The sequence below is a fragment of the Scomber scombrus genome, chromosome 5 (genome assembly GCF_963691925.1).
Source record: "Scomber scombrus chromosome 5, fScoSco1.1, whole genome shotgun sequence".
NCBI lineage: Eukaryota > Metazoa > Chordata > Actinopteri > Scombriformes > Scombridae > Scomber > Scomber scombrus.
The window spans coordinates 7,634,860-7,656,083 of record NC_084974.1 but is presented as its reverse complement, the minus strand read 5'-3'; the positions used below and the strand labels follow the sequence as shown (position 1 = coordinate 7,656,083).

General features: G+C 42.1%; 1 protein-coding gene across 2 annotated transcripts in view; it reads right to left on the bottom strand.

The window, feature by feature from the left end:
• Nucleotides 1–21,224, bottom strand: part of sik3 (SIK family kinase 3) — a 43,529-nt gene that overhangs the window by 14,089 nt on the left and 8,216 nt on the right. For both annotated transcript variants that reach the window (XM_062418755.1, XM_062418754.1), the window contains exons 2-14: nt 7,094–7,210; nt 6,586–6,649; nt 5,889–6,050; nt 5,573–5,697; nt 4,836–4,959; nt 4,312–4,430; nt 3,909–4,019; nt 3,594–3,728; nt 3,021–3,098; nt 2,308–2,417; nt 1,403–1,559; nt 1,117–1,266; nt 929–1,002 (exon numbers count right to left, since the gene is read on the bottom strand). In XM_062418755.1, the coding sequence (XP_062274739.1) occupies nt 929–1,002; nt 1,117–1,266; nt 1,403–1,559; nt 2,308–2,417; nt 3,021–3,098; nt 3,594–3,728; nt 3,909–4,019; nt 4,312–4,430; nt 4,836–4,959; nt 5,573–5,697; nt 5,889–6,050; nt 6,586–6,649; nt 7,094–7,210 (1,526 nt within the window). The remainder of the gene's footprint in view (nt 1–928; nt 1,003–1,116; nt 1,267–1,402; nt 1,560–2,307; nt 2,418–3,020; nt 3,099–3,593; nt 3,729–3,908; nt 4,020–4,311; nt 4,431–4,835; nt 4,960–5,572; nt 5,698–5,888; nt 6,051–6,585; nt 6,650–7,093; nt 7,211–21,224) is intronic.

Below are 21,224 nucleotides of genomic sequence, written 5' to 3'. Positions count from 1 at the left end.
TAAGAATTGGACTGGTTGCCATGTTTTATCATTGCTTTTGCAAGCTTGAGAGTTAGCAAAGCTGTGTGAGAAAGAGTGAGAAAGTCAAGAGAATATTTTGGCACTGACTGAAATGAGAAAGATAAAGAAGCTCTTGGCCAAAGAGTTTGAGAGATAGGGCGACTGGATTTGGTAGCAGATTCAGTTTGGAACTGTGGAAAAAGGCACTTGCACGATGGAGAAAGGAGGAGAGATGGGGTAAGCACCACAGCAGAGTGGCCACCTCCCGTGGGGGAAAAAGCAGAGCAGCCTAAAGGCACTCACTCCCAGCAACCCAGGACACCAGCGAAGTCTACAGAAGGTGCTGTCTGAAGAGGACCAGCTGTGAAACCCTTACCTGGACTTCTGAATCAACAGCAAACCTGCTCCTGTCTTTACCCTCATCCTTCCATGCCAGAGCTCTTAATTCTTTCAACATGTATATAAACCTCCAGTACAAGATCTGGTATTTTCTGTGTTAATCCACTGTTTTGTTTTGTTTCCTTGGATTTGACACATCCCCCTTCAACTCCCTAAAGTGTTCTGGCTAAGCTTACAGGACAAGAAATAAGCGTGTATTGCCTCATGCATTTTTGGCCTGTAAGAGGTTTGTTTACATAGCCGGTGGGGATGCAGATCTGAAGTCATTATTATAGTTATTCACTTATTTGAAATAATGTGGGATCAACCCTTTAAAGAATATTTGCAAAGGCAAATGCAACAAATAAAAACTTAAAAGAGGCTTTGAGAAAATTAAAATTTTTTAAAATCTAGCCTAGTCTCTTACTCAACATTCACAGAGAACCTGCTGATCTGTTGTCACAGGCTACGGGCCTTCCAGAGTATCCAGTTTAGACAGCAGCTCTGTATAGAATATACCCATTCGCTCAAAACCGTCACCGTGGGTTACCTCTGTACTGCTTCTTGGTCTGGTTCTCCGTCTGAACCCTCCTCATCCACCGGAGCTACAGCAGGGATAGGGTGCTAAGAGAGGCAAAGAGTTTACTGGTCAAGACACCTGCAGTTTACTTAAGAGGGAGAAGATGCAATTTGCACTCATACAGAAATCCACATCCACGGGTAAACGTCTGTACTCACCGGACTGGCGACAAGTGGTGAGGGCCCCCGGGGCCTCTTGAGGAGCTGGGCGTGTAGCTGAATGTTGGCCCCGCCGTCGGAAGCTCTTCGACCCAGAGGCCCCATGCCGTTGAGTAGCTGCAGAGTGGGTGGCTGCAGCAACGACTGCTCCTGAAGGATTAGCGTACACAGGAAATCAGATTGGGAGGGAAACTCAAAAATTCAAGACACTCAAGGTTGCTGCAAGTTAACTGATCGTCTTCTGGTGCCAAATGAAAGACTTATCACCCGATCCAACTGACTGTACCTTGTACTCCAACTGCTGTGTGGGCTGCAGGCTCTGTGTGGGCATGAGGGTGTGCATTTGGCCCATTGTGGGGGCCAGTGGGGGGAAGGGGGGCTGGGGCACTGCACCTCGGGGGAACCCTGGTGGCAGTTTCTGGAGGTCCTCCTGCATCTCTGTCCTGTGAGAGAAAGACAGAAAGGAGTCAATGGATAATTTGATGTGCTTGCAGTACAGCAGAAAGCAGTTCATATACTTCTTCTTATGTCGTGTTTGTGTAAGATTATTCAAATGCACCTTTATTAACACACTCTCCACTATCCCTGTATTCATTTACACACCAATAAACACTTCCTATTTTTGATTGCCCAAAGATTAATTGCAAAGGTTATAAAAAGCCACCAGCCATTACAGTTGATGGCTTTAGAACAGCCATCAGTAGCTGGCAGAAACACAGCTTGTGCCATTTTTTTGGCAAGTGTGCAACTGTGAAGAAATCTTTCACCCAAATATCCAATAATATGAGAATGAATCTATGGTGTATAGGTAGGAGACACAAATCAGATTGATCTTTACCACAGAAGAGACAAAAACTCGATCTGCCAAAAGATTCACCAATGGGTTTCAACTGAAAAACTGGATCTTTGCAGGCCAAAAAAAAGTTTACAGGAAATGTTGCCTGCATGAGTTTGCATCTTGCTAGGTGCGTATTTAGGTCATCATAAACAAGAGCTGTACCACCTCAAGAATAAAACCTATGTACACGGTAAAGCTGCAATGAAAGTATAGTTAATGGCATAAAGACTCCATTATGTGATATTAAAGACTGATCAGCTGACAGTTACAGGTTAAAAAAATACTACTTGTGACACTGTAGCGATGACAGACACATTAATTGCATATTGAAGGAATGTGAGTCTATGTGTTACCTTTGGTCTGGTACCCCCACAGTGTGCCGCCTCATTGAAAGGTAGCGAGCCATGGCCTCAGGTGATGGTTCCTCACCTTCATCACTGTCCAGTGCCATGCTGCCATCCGGCTAAACAATAAATAACACAGTTGGTCATTACTGGGTTAGGGTTAGGAGTCCGTGTGATCCTTTGCATGCTTATGTAGCAATGTATCAAAAAAGTATACATTTATAAATTCTAATATACATGCTTCAAAGTTGAGGTTTTCTATTAAAATCCCTGCTGCAATGCAGTGATCTGACGCATTCTTGTGTTTGGCAGCATTTGTGAGTCAGCTTTGAGGCTCTGTGTGTTAAGTTTGAGTGTGTGTGTGCATGGATGTATGATTGATTGTCTTTGAGACTGATACCAGGCTACACGGACAGTAGTAAACTGTAATAAATACTAAACAGACAGCCAAGTGATGACACACGTGCATATCAACGTCAAAAATATGTTTTAGAACTAGATGCTGTCATTTTGGCTTTTTTTATGCTGTGGAGAATAGTTGCAACAATTCCTTGCTAGGTTCAGGGGATCCTGGGTAAATGTAACAATTGTTGCCAGCCGGGTAGGTTAGAGGAGGAACATGTTTGGGATTTGGAGCTTTCGTTGCTCATGAATGGCAAAAATATAAGTGCAGTCTAGAAGGCAACTCCATGACCAAAAGACGGACATAATCTTCATCTCACCTCAACAATCTGGTTCTCAGGGTTGATGAGCTGGACATGGGGAACGGTCATGCTAACTGGATTACCCTGTTGATCCGTCTGCACATATACACACACACACACACACACACACACACAGGTCATGTGAGGATTGCACTAATTTTCTTCCAATCTTCTTAGAGCGATGGGATTGGCAGATGTGGGTTAAAGCCACACAAATCAACCCCATTCGGTGGACTGGCGTGATGACTACTGTAGGTTACACTGATGTAACAGTCATGTGAATCATTGCTGTCTTCAGAGAAGACCATTAAAATGTATTATCAAACATTTTTCTTTAATGTAAACAAGGGGAAAAATGAATCAGTCCAAAGTCACTTTCAACAAACACATTTTACATTCTAAAGACCTTCTACAAAGAACCAGTCATGATATATATATATACATATACATATACATATACACACACACACACACACATATATATACATATACACACGCACACACACGCACACACACACACACACATATACACACATATACATATACACACACACAAAATATCTTCAGAACATGAATCAAAGTGGAATCTACCTGTACAGCGTTAAGGGGGTAGCTAATGGGGCGTGGTGTGGGTGGAGCAACACGCAAGGTCTTGTGTTTCTTGAGGCGGTCAGCCAGCAGACTGTAGATGGCACTGTAGTGATCATATGCATCTGTTTGTAGGGACTAGAGCAGAAAAAAAGGTCAGACCTAATCCTGCAATGTATGAAAAACAGCATTCCTCCCGTTCATTTAAATGGGCGGGGGGGGGGTAGGGTAGTGCATTTCGGAATTCCTGGTTAGTATGAGCCACACACCTCCTGTGAACCCTGTATTGTAGGTGTCACATTACGGGATTTGGCCTACCTGAAGTGTGCGCTCTCGGTCCATGCCCATCTCAGACATGGCTATCAGCACCTGCTCGTTGATGAGCTCCGTGTCTCTTTCGGTCTTAACCTGCTCACACTCTGCTATCAACTGGTGCAAGGTAGAGGAAAAGAAAGGAAGGAAGGGAGGAGAGATGGACAGAAGAGGATTGGTGTTGATGGCAAACTGTGGTGTCAGCAGGAAGTGCAAAATGTCAAATGTCTAACTTCTACAAGCTGACACACACCGAGGCGGCCAAGAGTGTCATATTATACTAATTGTAGCAAAAACACACACAGGAGAAATACAATTAATCAACAATTATGCAGGTGAAAGATGCTTTTGCTTCAGGTAAATGTTCATTACATAACTCTGCCTACTGAAAATGATCCAGATGTCTCACCCTGTCAAAGTCTGGGTCTGGGTCTCCTTGTCTCATCCACTTGTTCTTACAGATCTGCTCCATGGTCAACCGTCTGCTGGGCTCCAGCACTAACATGTGTCTGATCAGGTACTCGCAATCTGCAGTAACACAAAAACATAACATCCTCACATGAGACGCTAAGAACAGTGTTGGTTTCGAGGGATTTAAATCATGATGTGTTTTAATGGTACACAGCATAAACAAACACCCACACAAAAATCTCAACCCACCCCTGCAGTATGACCCACATCTCCACTGTCTATATTCTGCTTCAGAATTTGCCATTCTCTTTGGATTATATGAATATTTGGATACTTTTCCATGACCAAAGCCACTAACGAAACCTATAGTAAGTGCTGTAAGTAAGTGCTTGATCATTAGGATTCATTTTTGGGTGTAAAATCATTTTGCTTTCTATTTTTTTTTTTGGCTCTTAGATGGAAACACAGATAAAGACATCACCCTGGTTAGGGTTTGGCCTGAGGGCAAAAAAGTTGACCTACCTGTGGACATGAAGAAGGGGATGCGGAATTTGCCACTTAAGACACGTGCCCGCAAATTCTGTAGAGTGCTGCCGTCAAAAGGTAGAGCGCCACACACCAACACGTATAACACCACGCCTAAGCTCTGTACAAAGAGAAGATGACAAGAAACAAACTTCAAAACCACAAATGCAAAGCAGTGACTCACTTACTATTGCTTACACATTTTAAACTAACTATTATTTTGATTAATAAATTTGCAATTCATCCTTTTGTTTAAAAAAAACTGCCAAAAAAAGTCAAAACTGTGGTAAACCTCAATTTCCAACAACCATGACGAATAACTATGACTATGAAAAATGTAAAAAAAAATAGTAGCAATCAAGAAGCTCAAACCATTATTTTCAATGATATGAACTGGAGAAAAAGGCAAGCAAATGCTTAGATATTTAAAAGGTGTAGTACATTACTTGTATTATATTAAAAATAACTAACAACTGATCTAAATTTTCTTGGATTGATTTTCTGTCCAGTAGTAAATTAATTGATCAGCTAATGACTACAGCAAGACTAAATAATAAGACTAAACAAAACTTTGTGTGAGTCGTTAAATGTTACAAATTTAATTTATTTTGAATATTAAACGTTTTTGTGATAAAGGTTATACAGTAGATTCCTCACCAAAAATTCACCTCTGAGTTTAACCAAATGTCATCTCACTCTCACATGGACTTATGCATTCCTAAACGTCTACTTACCCATATATCTACTTTAGGTCCGTCATACTCTTTGCCCTCAAATAGCTCTGGTGCTGCGTAGGGAGGGCTGCCACACCATGTCTTTAACAGCTGGCCTCGAGAAAACAGGTTACTGAAGCCAAAGTCTGACGGGAAACAGAGAGGAGAAGTGTATTCAGTCTCGTCACTTTCCTCAATAAAGTCAATTCAATCAGCCCAGCAAAAATGCTTCCAAGGCAACCTGTTGGCACTTGCCTGCACCCACTTACACCAAGACGGCCCAAAACTGCTTAATGATGTTACCCATCCCTACATTCTTAAGTGCAAACACACACACCTGCGATTTTGATGTTCAGGTTGTGGTCCAGCAGCAGATTCTCAGCCTTCAGGTCTCTGTGGACGATGTTGCGGCAGTGGCAGAAATGGACAGCTGCCACGATCTGCTTGAACTTCTTCCTGGCGTCCTTTTCTGCCATACGCCCATGAGCAACCAGGTGGTCTGCAGACACACACAGTTTAAAGAATTAAGGTACACCCAGGTAGCTGAATGGACGATGTGCCTGCGAAATAACCGCAAGTGACCTTTGTTGCATATCACACCCATCCCTCCCCGTTTCCTGTCTATATCCTCTATCCAGGAGAGGTAAAAATGCCAAAAAAAGAATGATAAAAAAAGATTTATAATATTCAAGTGTAGTGTTTCTGCTGTGTACATGCCAAACATCAGTGTGTACTGAATAAGAAGCCCCTTCTGCTCTTCCCAAAGAACTTACTATGTGAATACACAGTAAGTCAAGTCTTCTACTTTGACCTCTTATATCACTACATTAATCATGTATAGCAAAACAAGCACCCAAGCTCTTTTCAGTACAACACATTCTTTTTGTGTTCTGTAATACAATAATGAAGAGGCATGATAGACAGACTTTTTAGGTTTTTTTTTTTGGCATAATTTGTGTATTTTGACACCAGTGAAAAATCTAAAGAAAATATAAAAGCAGGAGCAGAGGGGTACGGTGGGCTTACTCCCTTACCGAATATCTCTCCACCGCTAGCGTATTCTGTAACCAGGTAGATCATCCTCTCTGTCTCCATCACCTAAAGACAAAAACAAATGAAATTATAAGCTGGAGCTGACAGGCCGACACTCAGTTATAGGGGTGGTTCACCGTATACAACAGCATGAGTAAGCGCTGTTTGCCATACAAACAAAGATTTTAAACAGAGTGAAAACTGGCATTTGTTCAGTGTTGTGTTCAATGTACAGGATGTACACAGGATGTGTACGAGAAGTTCTTTTCAAATGTTACCGACAACATTTTGTGGTTAAATTAAGTAGCAAAATAAAGAGTATATTTTATAATTTGATACTTATCATCATCATCATCATCATCATCATGTTACAGTATTTTTTTTAAAAACCCAGATAACATCAGATCCTGCTGAACAAACACACATTCTGTTTGTCCTTTATCTATTTGGGCCCATGGGTGTCAGGTGTAAGATCTGAGTGCGTTATCAGCTCTGTGGGTGAGCGTGTACCTGGAAGAGGCGGATGATGTGGGGGTGCTTCAGCAACTTCATGATTTGCACCTCTCTGAAGATCTTTTTCAGGTTCTCATCATCCAGCTGGGTCTTATCCACTATTTTTATAGCCACCTGAAGACCGAGATACGAAGAAAAAAGGTCAGAAGGAGAGGAGGTGAGACAAGAGAATAAGAGAGATAGAGAGAGTGGGTGAAACGGTGGAGAAGAGAGAGGGGTGACATTAAGGAGGAAAACAGAAGGAGAGCGAGGAGACAAAAACAAGACAGAAGTTGTGTTAAACCGTGCAATGTGTTTACCAGACAATATATTCACATTTCATGTTTTTATTTTTTTTAAGATGACACTTAAATTACAGGCAATTCCAGTTCACGTTCACGGTGCCCTCGCAAATATTGCTGTGATGACACAATAACCACAGAAGAGCGAAGAGCTGACAAAATAAGCAGTGAAATAGCTGAGGGGAGAGGGCGTGAGCCAGACAGACTCAATCCAACATTAACAAAAACATTAAAGAAAGGAAAAAATAAACACAATCATCTGCCACCAGCTGCGATACTAGCAGGAAAAAAATGCTACGAGGAGATAATGGCGCTTCTTAAGATAATGAATAGCCGAACTAAGTGTTGTCAAACGCAGCGCTTTCTACTGCATTCCAGCTTGTTTGGGTAGCCTGACCCCGAGCTGTGACCTTCGACTGCGAGCACGACTCTTGCGTAACCGCTTAGCCCTCGACAATGGCTCCAGCAGTGTGGACAGTGATGGTGTGTGACAGGAGCTTTGCTCTGCCACTTAGGAATGGGTGGAAGTCTTTAATGACTTAATCAAGCGCAGCTAATGGGGCTGCCCAAAAACACGGCTTCTGCCAAAAATAGATGAGAGAGAGCAGTCTGTTTGAGTGTGTGTGTTAATGCAGGACACATGCTTTTCATTTTTCCACACACCCACACAACCTCGTCTGTCAAATTGTGTTGTTGTGCCATCCCGAGCCCCCCTTTTTCCTGAGAACAGACATGAAGAAGATGATGAGGCTGTCCGAAGCCCCGACAAGGCTGACTTCCTGTTGCCGACAGGAAAGGGAAGTGAGGGAGAGCGAAGAGGGGGCTCCAGAGGGAGAGGGAGAGGGAGCACGGTGCTACATCTGACGGTGGCATTAAACCAAATCAGTGTGTGTGTGTATGATTGTGTCTTTGTGTGTAGCTTCCCTTCAAGGACATTGTGCGATTGTGGAAAACATGTATGGGTAGAGTTCATGTTTTCCCTCTGTGTAAATCATTTGCAAAGATGTTGATGTTTTTACACTTTTGATGGCTCCATGATGCCATTTTTGCCAATAAAAAGATTCTACTCTATTCTCTGTAATCACATTTAGAGAAAAGGCTCATCTTTAAGGCACTTAAAGTACAAAGTATTAGTCTAGCCTTGTATGTATGTATGTATCTATCTATCTATTTGGAATGTGTGTGTCTATGTGGTATTTTTATCTCAAGGAATTTATTCTTGGCATTGGCGGCCGTCCAGATTTGTTGATGTAATAGCTCCCCTCCACATCTTCTGGAGGGTAACAACAGGACATCTGCATCACACACACCCCCACTCTAACATATGCAGACATATACACGTACACAATATGTTAATTCTGACAGTGAGTCCTTTCTCCTTCTGTGCATATGCGCTGAAAATTTGGGAAGTGGACTAAAAATCACAGTAGTACAGAAGCTTGGCGATTGAATGTAAAATTCTGTGCCAGGGAAATTTCTTGGTGACTAGAAGACAAGACAAGAGTGAACTGACACTGCACACATTTCAGATATTACACACTGGTCAGTTAGAGAATGGATGACAATCGGTAAAGGAAATTGCTCAACATTTACAGTAAGAATGGACGACTTAGTCATTGTAACAGACGTAGACCTAGCTAGACCAGAGGTAGTGATAACTGATACGCTGTGCAAAGGTTGGCTTTCCAGCTTTAGCTCCAGCCAAGGTACAGTAAATGTGCTGTGACTGAGAGTGTGTACCTTTAGCAGCCTCAGGGTGTTCGGTCTGCTTTGCACTAGCTTCCATGACTCTGGAATTTTCCATCAAAAGATCTGGGTTCACACACACACACACTCAAGCACGCCCACTCTCACACGCTACTGAGAGGGCCTGCTGCAATGTGATGAAGTGTCACATAGCCCTTTCAATCACAAGACAGTGACCTCAACACAGCACCATGCCAGGGCAGCTGGTGCCCAGCAGGAGTCTGGACCACTTACTGTACATTAGACCAAATGCAAGGAATAACAGTGGCTGATGGCAACAAAACAATATTACACATAAATATGACACCCATCTTCAACAAAAAATGTCAGGGGTGGAGGTACCCACTTTTATAAAAATAAAAATAAGCTTCTGGCAAATTTGTGTTTCCGTCAGCACTTGAACCCCAATTATTCCCTCATTCAATTTAGGGCTGGGCGATATGCACCAAAAGTCATATCTCAATATTTTTTAGCTGAATGGCAATATTTTTTTATAGAGTAAATAGGGCAAAGGAGAGCTACGCGACGAGAAGTGACAGCAAACTGTAGCAGAGGCTAACGTTAGCTGTTCCTCTCCTCTGTCTCAGCGGGGCGAAGCTGAGTGCAGACACAGAGACAGAGGTGGAGAGTTGTCACAACTCAGGAACTTAATGTAATCCACACAAAAGATGTAGCCAAATGATAAAAATATTGCCGTAAAGCGTGTGAATAAACTATATCGATATAAACAATAACACCTCGTTCTATACCGCGTTTGAAAAACTATCGATATATTTTAAAAACTCAATATAATCGCCCAGCCCTAATTCAATATTTCCCCCCGTTTTCAGGCGATTGCTTTCAGCTTTAAAAACTTGTTAGGAGCCACACAATGTTCAGTGTTCAATGTACCATTCTACCATTCAAGAGTAGACATTTCTAAGAACAGATTGAAAACTGATGTGCTAAATGGAAAACACACATCTGTGGGCCTTTTTGCATGTTCAGTGTGGCACTACGTACTGTATATACAGCAGCCTGTAATAATGTGTTTTCATACTCTAAAACTTTAATCAAGGAGATTTTTTTTCTCAGAAATACTGTATACATCTCAACAAACATGGCTGTATTTGTAAAGTGTTCAACTACTTTATATACAGTTAGACCATAAATCAGAATCAAACAGCTGTCAGCAGGTGCACTGACTCCTTTCAACAAACAGAAAAGTGCTTTGTTTTTTTTGGTTTTTAATCGTTGCAGAACACCAATACTGTTTAAGTGATACTTTTGGCCAATTGCTGGATGTTTATAGTTTTCAAAATAAAAAAGGACCAGAATATCTACCTTTTTTTCTTGCTGTACATAAATTGTACTGAACCATGACCCTAAAACTGAGTGTGTCAACTGAAAGATGAATGTTATGTACCTTTACACTTCTAGCCTTGGGCCATCGGTTATGACATACTCGGGACATTTTGTGAAATTTCTCTGTCACTGCTTAACACTAAACATGATATATAAATACCTGCATTTTCAGCACAGTGATGTTATGTAAAAACAAGACAATGACTTATTAAATCAATACCGCCATATGTCAGATAAGGGCATGTCAAGCCACTCATTTCTCAGAAACTGTTTACATGACAGAGCATTAAGTGGATTTTCCAAGTTGATATTGATATCAAAACTTTACAAGCACCTCTTAGTATAGTGCAAAACATGTCTCAAAATCACCATTTTAAGTAAGGAGTGACCAATCACAGCCATGGTTGACATTTTCATTATACCAGTTGAATACATGTATCTGTTATAATGCTGATTAAAAAGTTGCGTATTGATTTTCTAGATTTAAGATTTTTTTTAAGCACAATATAAGGTGACAAACATTTAAACAGAATTTAAAAAATGCAACATTACAAAATAAATATAATTCTCATACATTGTGTTCAGTCTTCCAACATTCCCTTGCTCTAGCATTCACTTTGAAAACACCCATGACTCGACTATAATGAGGTTAATCCTAAACATAGAATTGGGTCTATGGTGTAATGTCTACAGTGGGAAGCAGAGGCAAGTGAGTGCATCTTCCATCATCTGTGCACACACACACACTGGTGATATAATGTGTGAGGTTAACCTTCATCAACAGGTGACACAGATTACAGCACCTACAGGGGGTGTAATGCTCAGGCTTAACCCATATCAGCATGTGAGGTAGTTTAACTCGCAGTGTACACACACACACACATACACACATACACACATACACACACACACACACACACACACACACTGGATCAAAGCCCAGCCTTTACAACAGTAAACTAGAAGCAGCTTGGTATGAAGCTAAAATGTTGTCGTTGAGCATATCGGGGTGTGTGAAGTCTCATAGCCTTATATAAGTCTTATGAGGCAGTGTCACACAGAGAAGATGTGGTCACGGCAGGTCAGCACAAGCCTTACCATTCTGTGAGTGTATAACGCGCGCACACACACACAGAGATGTGAAGCCGTACAGGCGATATGACTCAGCACAATGCCTTTCAGAGATGATGCACTTGTGTGTTGTGCTCTTATACGAGTTCATGTGTGGAAATGACTCAACTGAGTATGTCAAGCTGAAAGTACAAGACTGAGCACATGCTAAGAGTGCGGGAAACTGGACATAACACATTCTTCCACCATTTTTTTCTATCTTGCGTAGTAAAAGGACGCACTGGACAACCCCCAAACAGGTTGCTTCTGTACAGTCCACATTCCCATATTGACCATTGTCAATTGACACTTAAAAGGAAGAAACCTGTTCTTGTTTAGCACAATGGGAGACAATTCTCTATAGGAAAGCAACAAAAAATGCCTTTGCATTGGTACTCCAGCAGGTCTTTTGTCTAAATGGCCTTAAGGGTCACAGGGATCACACCCAGTGACCAGCGAGGTGGGTGATATAGCTGTTTCCACCATAAGACAAAGTGAATTTTGCAATATAAACTAGATCACTGGTTCCCCACTTTTTGGCTTGTGACCACTTAAAATGAGGTAATGTCTGTTTGTGTCTACACTATAGTCTCAGTGTAGACATGAGGGGCTGCCTTTCAATTATTTTCAACTGATTTATCACCTGTGTTGCAGGGGTGTGCCATATTGTATCGTCCACGATAATACTGGTATAATTTTTTATATGGTAAAAAATCAAATTGTGATGATGGCAATATTCTGACTGTCTTACTTAGGCACTCCAACAACAAACAAGTGGCTGAATGTGGATCCACAGGTTAATGGTTATTTGCAAAAAGGGGAGCACCCTCAGTAGAGTGGAAGTGGTTTGGTTACAAAAAGCAGATGTACAAAAGACCATAGGCAACTGTGACAACAAAGGGAGCAATGCATTGAAACTAATTTCACCACCTCAAGAAGAAGCACCCGGTGCAATTTAGAGAACAAAGATCCAGCGAGTAAAACAGCGAGTAAAACAACTACTGTGAGTTCAATACCAACCAACCAAAATACATTTCATCATAGCATCGCTGAAACTTGGACAAGTTACACTCTGTATGACAAAAAAGGCAAATGCTGGAATGATATAACTGAAGCTGTCACGTTTTGTTTGGCTAAAGATATGATGCTAATCCAAACAATTGAGAAAGAAGGCTTCCAACAACTTATTAAAAAGCTGGGCCCTACATAGAGGATCCATAAAAGGAAATATTTTTTAAAGACAGCACTCGCAGACATGAATGAAGACATGTATGACATGGTAGGGTAGCAGCCTCACTGTTTACCAAAGACTACAACACTTTTACCACAGACTTTTGGTCAAGCATACCTACAGAGCCCCGTCTAATCCTGAGTGCACAGAATTAACAGCAAATGGAAGCTTTCCTGAGGACCACACAGGAGCAAAACCGCAAATGGTTACATGTGACAACGGACAATGTGACAATGTTATCAAAGCTACTGCACTGGACTGTCATGCTTCCGCCATCGTCTTCACATTGCCATTGGCATGTTTCCCTTATTCCTTCCAATGAAATATTCATTGAGATGTTAAAGTAGCAAAGAGCATCCCTGTTGCTTCGAGGTTCAACAGATCCCCCTTGGTGTAGATGTTCTTAAGCCTATCAAACATGAGTGAGTCAGATAAAAGACCTGAACTATATAATTCTATAATTACTTTCACAAGGATGTTCTGTACATCATACAGATAGGCTTATATACGATTCAAAATACCATGGCCTAGCCTACAATAAGGTATCTATGAAGTCAATGTTGACACACAGAGAGAAAGAGAGAGACCAACCCTGAGAGACTCAAGAGACCCCCGGCCACTTGCATAAAAACACAAACTTTTAATTAATCGCCAATGAGATGGGGATCAAGGCAAAAGACGATCCAGCCGCTGTTGGAACAAGAAAAGGCCACAACACAGGTCTCGGCTGCTGACAAGTCAAGACATTAAAGTTATTGAGGCAAAGAGAAAGGCCCTTGTTCGTCTTGTGGAATGCACAGATGGTCTGTCTGATGAGGATTATGTTACGGTCTCATGCTTTAAGCTTGTACTTCAGTTGTTGTGACAAAGTGACATACTAAGAGTGAAGGAGACACAGGCCTCACAAAGACAATCAATAACTCCATACTGAGTACTTGAACAGCAGGTATGAAGACCAAGATGTTGAGGAACTGTTGAGTCTTGGCAACTATGCTTGACCCTGGCTCAGCAGATAGGCCTAGAAGAGATCCAAGTCATGAAAGCAGGAGCAGATTAGCACATCCGCCTCTGAAACACCTTAACAAGCTTCAAAATCAAATGATGCAAAGATACTAAAACAGACTCTTGGAAGCTTTTTCAAGAGGGCAGCAATTGACAAGATGGGACAATCTGAAAGAGAGATGACTGAAACTGAGCTTAACAGCTACTTACAGTGCCTGCCAGCAGACAGTGAGAGTGATCCTCTCATATGGTGGAACCTGCACAAGATTAACTTCCCTGGGTCAGCCGTTCAACAAAAACATACCTGTGCACCCCAGTAGCCACCAGTAAGCTTCTGAAAAGCAGTCCCATTAAACTGCTGTGGACTGAGAGTGCGAGCATATGGGATACAGGTTAGCTAATATGAGCATGACGCCGCCTAAAAAACACATTTTTCCCCAAAACTCCGGAGCCGAAGCGGGAGAAGTAAGAGGGGAAGCAAAGTTGGCTCAAGCATCATTGACACCGATCCAACTGAAGCTGAACTAGTCAAATAAAGACCAACATCGAAAATCTGGCTGGGACCCAGAGAGGTTGGAAAAAGCCCAAATATAGCCTGTGGTTGTACCAGACTGCACATGCTAAGTTCCAATTGGTTGATCGCACATTATTTTAACATAAATGGAAATATATTTGGCTTACAATTTTGTTCTAATTGAGTTTATTTTTTAGTAGGCAATTATGATGAAAATATTAAAAAATAGATTGTCTTTCTTAAGCCATAATCTTCATGATATGTAGGAATGTTCTGTGGCATATGTCGTCAGTACAAGCAGCCGGTTAAAAGAGGGCCATCCCAGAGGGTTTTCATTAACGTCCCCTCTGAGACATCCAAGGAAGATGTCCTTAATGCCCATATGGGGTCATACCACCTTTCAGGCCCATGCAACTTTGGTTAAGGGTCAAATTTAATCCCATGATTTAATTTCAGCTATATAATTATGGTGTCATATTGCTGCTTGTCTAGGTCACACTGACACAACAGCCTTTAAGCCAGTGTTGAGAGTTGAACAAGAGGTAGTGATGGCTGCTTTCAAATCCCTTTACTGGCTGGTGAAGCATGAAATCTACTAATACACCAACTATCCAGCTCTACGTGAGCATTTTGCCAAAGTTAGGTAATTACCATACTTATTATATCGTATTCTTATCTAAACTAACCCTGTCACCCTCAATATGATTTGACTATTATCTATTTAACAGTTTTTTGCATTTCTTTTTTCAAAGATTGGAAAAATAAGCAGCTAGAGATCCCATCATATAGTAAATGAAATGCTCCAAATACTGGCCAGTATTATCACATTTTTGGCCCTTATCCTGGAAGACATCAGACATTCTCATGCTGTTGAGCTTGAACTTGATGAGAGGACAGATGTTGCTGTTATTAAACAGTTAGACGTCCATATTCAGTAAAGAGATGTATTTTTAATGTGACAAGAAAACCAACAAAAAACATGGATTCACTTAGTCAGATATCAAATACGTAAAATGCCTCTAATATTAAAAGATTAAGCTATTCAGTGTGAATCTGTCTAAATTTCTAATAATTTTCTTCCAGATACCGCAATAAAGAGGGAGCTCTTTATTTGTCTTTTTGGACTTAGTTCCACTGCCTGATCGGAAGGCCAACACAATCACGACTGCCATCCATGACATCATAGATCAGAAGCACATTCCCTAGGATAAGATATTTGATCTTGGGACAGATGGTGCAACAGTGATGACAGACAAATTTACTGCATTTTTCGCCACACCAAAGTACTTTATATATTTATTGCACTTTAATTTATTGTGTTTGCACAATTTAACTTTATTTTTCCTATTCACTTGTCTTTTTTTAATAGGACGCCAAAATGGATTTGAAAAACAACTTTGACATCATGCCATGGATAGTTACAATGCACTGTGCTGCACCCCCATTTGACCCCGATCTGTAAAATTACTTCAGAAACAGCACTGTACATGAAGACCTTCAGAGAGCACCTGCAGCAACTTCACCTGTAGTTTAGAAGGAGTGCCAATAGAACAGCAGCAGCCACAACACCGCACATCTGTGATCTGACCGTGAAGGTAAAACAAATTGCCATTCTTTCAAGCAGAATTAGAGATCATAGACATCTATATTCAGGGGTAATTGTGCTTTTTTTTGCCAGAATAATTTCTAGGGAGGTAAAAGCATGCAGAAAATAGGCTGCAAATACAAATTTCCCAAACAAATGAGGTGATGGAACCATGTATAGAAAACATGACAGATCAGCTAAATGAACGGTTGACAGTGAAGGTGTATTCAGTATCCTGGGTCCACAGCAGCCAAGAACCTGAAGAACCTTGTCTTACCACCTATGGCTGAGGAGGCACCTTTAGAGGAATGGCCTTTGTTTAAAGAGTATTTTCTGACTGATATGCTGCAGGTTAGAGCCATTTTAAACAGCCAGGTTTCTCATTATCCAGTATCAATATTCATGCTCATCGTCTTCTGCTTTTTCTTACTGCAGGACTCAACTCAGTTAGCCGTCATGAGGGAGCTTGCATCATAGTATGATGACGTTGGTCAGCTCTATCCCTGCATGAGCGCTCACCATTCCTGTGGGGAGTGTGAACTGTGAACGTGACTTCTTCACCATGAAAGGGGTTCCAGGCTACAACTCACATCTCATGATTGCTTTAGATAGCAGCTGATCCTTAATATTAAGACAAATATTCACTTTTGGTAGGCGAAAACAGACCTCAGAAACAGGCTGCAAGAAGAGCACTTGGCAAAATTTCCATATCATGATGCCATGTTGAAATTTTTCTCCGGGCCTCGGAAGATAAAGTGCAGCAGCGATGAATCATGCACACTGTGTTCATGTTGTGCCAATGTTTTGCAAAGTTCAGAGGTTACACTGCTTAGTTTTATGCAATACATGCAGGTTATTAAGTCAACCTCTCCTTTTGATCACGTTAGGTTTTGAATATAACGAACAAACAAAAATGTGAACACAAATATAAAATGCAGACCATCGACTATACCGTGTTTAGAGTTTTTTGGTATGTAACACCAGTCCTGAAAAAAATATTTTAAAAAACAGGGAATATTTGGGAGTATTTCTGCCTACTTTATGGCAATACTGAATTTTTATATACTTCCTGCTTTAATGTGACAAAATACTTTGATTAGCCAGGTCTGACATTTCTGTTTTAACAATTTTTAAATGGTTTTCCCAGAAATCGTGCTATATCACAACATATATATTGTTATCTGAATGTAATGTTAACATACCATGGTAGAGAACTGCATCCATATTGCCCACCCCCAGTGCACAGTTCATGTTATGAAAGCTCTGGAAGACCTGTAGTCAAAGCAGCAGTAACCAAGAACTTAGCCTCTGTCCATCACTACTGTGGCTTATGGCTGGAAGAATGTATGTATGTATGTATGTATGTATGTATGTATGTATGTATATATATATATATATTTTTTTTTACTACATTACTACAGCCAAGAACCCAGTGGGTCTGAATTTAAGAGGGAAACCCAAGAACAAATTATGTTGCGTCCAGCTTATACCTTTGATGAACCAAAAAAAAGAAAAAAAGAAAGACCCCACACAATACACACCATCTTAATGACGGCAGTGAGCTCGGCCAATTGGACGTCAATTCCATTCAGAATTGGTGGATGTGGGCTGGAACCACCATCATCGCTATGGAGACCAGTAAGACTTCAATGGAGAGAACTTTCTCCAACTAAGAGCCTTGGCAACACACAGCCGCCTCTGACAACAAGCTGTGCTGTCCATGATGACAGCACAGAGTTGTGAATTTTAACGGTCTCACAAGCACAAACAGCACATGCACACAAGCCAGGAGGTGTGTAGGACCATACTGCTTTGTTCATGACAGACAATAATAAATGTTAATGTGTTCTAAATTTATCCTATCGTGAGATTTATGGCATTGTAAAGTGTTGACATATCTAGGTTATGACTGTGAACAGCTGCAACCCACTGAAAGTAAATACAAGGTTTTTAGTTGTTTATTTTTCCATGATTAATTGATTAGTTGTTTGCACTATAAAATGTGATTAAAAGGTGAAAAATGTTCATCGCTTCCAAAGCCCATGCAAAGTGATTTCCTCAAATGTTTTAACACGACCAGTTGTCCACATCCCAAATATTTATATTTAGAATCTGGAAACAGAGAATTTTGCCCATTATTTCATTAAAATGGAAAAAATAAGGATTAATCGGTTATCGAAATAGTTAATAATTAGTTTTCTGTCAGTCGACCAATCGGTGACTCTGTTTCAAAAATGGAACGGCTTGTATGATAACGCGAATGTTCAGAGAGAACAAGTCGGGGCTCAACGTGTGATATACTTTTTTTCTTGTGTGCAAGCGGCGCGTTCAGACGCAGCGGCCCATCTCTGTCCTAAAACAATGGTTTTGACAAGTTTATCTTGTTCATTTACAAGGTGAAAATACAACCGGAGGGATTTACTAGACATTGCAGATCGGAATTTTGTAAATTAAACACCATACAAACTGAAGAACTCCAGAAACACGGGTTAGTTCGATGGCCAACAACTGCTACACTCTACCCGCAGAGGAGACGCCGCAGACTGCGAGAGAGGACGCAGAAGTGGGGTAAGTGTGGAGGTATCCGGGCTAGGCTAGCAGCTAGCCCATAGAAGCCGGGTATTCCAACCATCGTCCTCGCCAACGTACGCTCCATGGAAAATAAAATGGACCACATCCGGCTTCTGAGATCTACTCAACATGCCGTGAGAGTGTTGTTTTCTTGTATTCACTGAAACGTGGCTCAGCGACAACATCCCGGACTCCGCCATTGAACTTGACTGGCTATCGTGTCACCGAGCGGACGGAGCCCGGGTTGAGGATGGTAAGACGCACGGTGTCGGGGTTAGTGTGTACATCAGTGATGCACGGTGTTGTAATGCTACGGTGGTCTGCAGACATTGTTCACCCCTGGCGGAGTTTATGATCATCAAGTGTCGGCCTTTCTACCTGCCGAGGGAATTTACGGCCATCTTGTTAGTTGCTGTTTACATCCCCTTCAGCTGTAACCATAGCAACAGGAATGGGGCACTCAGGGAACTGTACAACGCAGTCAGTGAGCAACAGACAGCCCATCCAGATGGATTTTTCATCCTGGCTGGGGATTTCAATCATGCAGATCTTAAGACTGTGTTTCCAAGAATGCACCAACACATTGAATTTCCAACACGGGAAAACAACAATCTGGAACTGGTTTACACAACTCACAGAGGAGCATACAAAGCCACAGTCCTCCCTACCTCTGACCACATACTGTTATGCTAAGGCCGGCATACAGACCACAGGTGAAAGTTACCATACCTGTTCAGAAGCAGGTACGAGTGTGGCCAGAAGGTGCCTTCTCAGCAGTTCAAGACTGCTTTGCCACCACAGATTGGGATGTGTTTAAGCAGGCAGCCACCTACAACAATCACATCAACATGGATGAATATACTCAGACAGTGACGGCTTACATGGACGGCTTATGGATGATGTAACTGAAACCAGGACCATCACCACACGGGCTACACAGAAACCATGGTTGACAGGGGATGTTTAAGGCTACTGAGGCCGGGAATGCTGCATTCAGAGCCGGAGATGTTGCAGAACTGAGAACAGTCAAGGCTAACCTGTCCTGCGGCATCAGGAAAGCCAAAAAACAATTCACAAGGATGATAGCCACTAACTTCAGAGACAGCAGAGACACAAGGAGTCTGTGGAAGGGGATTCAGACCATCACAGACTACAAACCCCCACCACAGACCTGTGATAACAACATCAAAGCAGACAACCCCACACCTGCACAGAAGACATCACTCCCCCCCTGACGACCAGGTTTTGTGCTTGTCTCCAGCCAGTGTGAGGAGATCTCTCTCCAGGATCAATGTCCGCAAAGCTGCTGGTCCAGACAACATATCTGGCCATGTGCTAAAGGACTGTGCAGAAGAGCTCAAAGATGTCCTCACAGACATCTTTAACACCTCCCTGAGCCAGGCTGTTGTCCCTGTTATACCTGTGCCAAAGAAGCCACCTCCGTCCAGTTTTACCGTCCTGTTGCACTGACTCCCATTATGATGAAGTGCTTTGAACGGATAGTCATGCAGCATATTAAATCCCTCCTCCCTCTCTCCCTGGACCCCTTCCAGTTTGCATACCGGGCCAACCAGTCCCCGATGATGCAGTCTCTACTGCAATCCATTCAGCCCTCATGCACCTGGACAGGAAGGACTCATATGTGAGAATGCTGTCCATAGAATTCAGCTCAGCTTTCAACACAATCATCCCCCAGCAGCTAATCCAGAAACTGTACAGTCTTGGCCTTAACACCACTCTGTGCAACTGGTTACTGGACTTTCTTACTGGTAGACCACAGGCAGTTCAGGTAGGCAACAACACATCCAGCAACATCACACTGAACACAGGGGCCCCCCCAGGGATGTGTACTCAGCCCCCTGCTCTTCACCCTGCTGACCCCTCATTGCACACCTAAGCACAGCTCCAACCTCTTCATAAAGTTTGCGGATGATACAACTGTGGTGGGTCTCATCACTAACAATGATGAGACAAGCTACAGGATGGAGGTGAGCCAACTGACCATGTGGTGCAGCAACAATAATCTCTCACTAAATGTGGAGAAGACAAAGGAGATCATAGCACACACCCAGCACCGTCCTCTGTCCATTAGGGGTGCAACGATTTGTCAACAAAAATGATGACAAAGTTAGTCGCCGACAAATTTAATAGTCGATAATTGTCGGGCGTGTTTTTCGTGCTTTGCAGAGCGGTGAACTCCAGCAGTAACAAACAAAAGCAGCTGAAAAACACACACTGCAGCATTAAACAACTTAACCCAACTCTGAGGTGAAGAAAATAACTCAGTGCTCAGTCTGTCTCACCAGCAACGCTGCGTCCTCTGTGTGTTGGACAGTGATGACTTTCCTGGAGCAAACTGGAGGCTGCTCTCCCTGCGTGAGACTGTGCACACCACACACCACATGTTCTCCAGATATTGTCACCTTTGTCTCAAAAATCCTTGGGAAACCGTGATATAACACTGTGGTGCTGTAGTAATTCATCCGATTCAGTGGCAGTATGGGCAGCCAGCATCTTACCGGGGGCAGCACGGAGCGCACACACACACTATCGCTCATTTACGTCAATGATATAATGTCACTGTGTGGATCAGTTTACCTAGTTACACTGCGTGCCCTACTTCGAGTTTATGAACTAACAGCTTCTACCTGCTGAGATCTCAGTCAGAAGTAGGAGAGGAGCAGCAGTAGGTTGACCTCAGGTCTCCACTGAGGAGTCTAGCGCACCTTTTTTTATATGGTAGC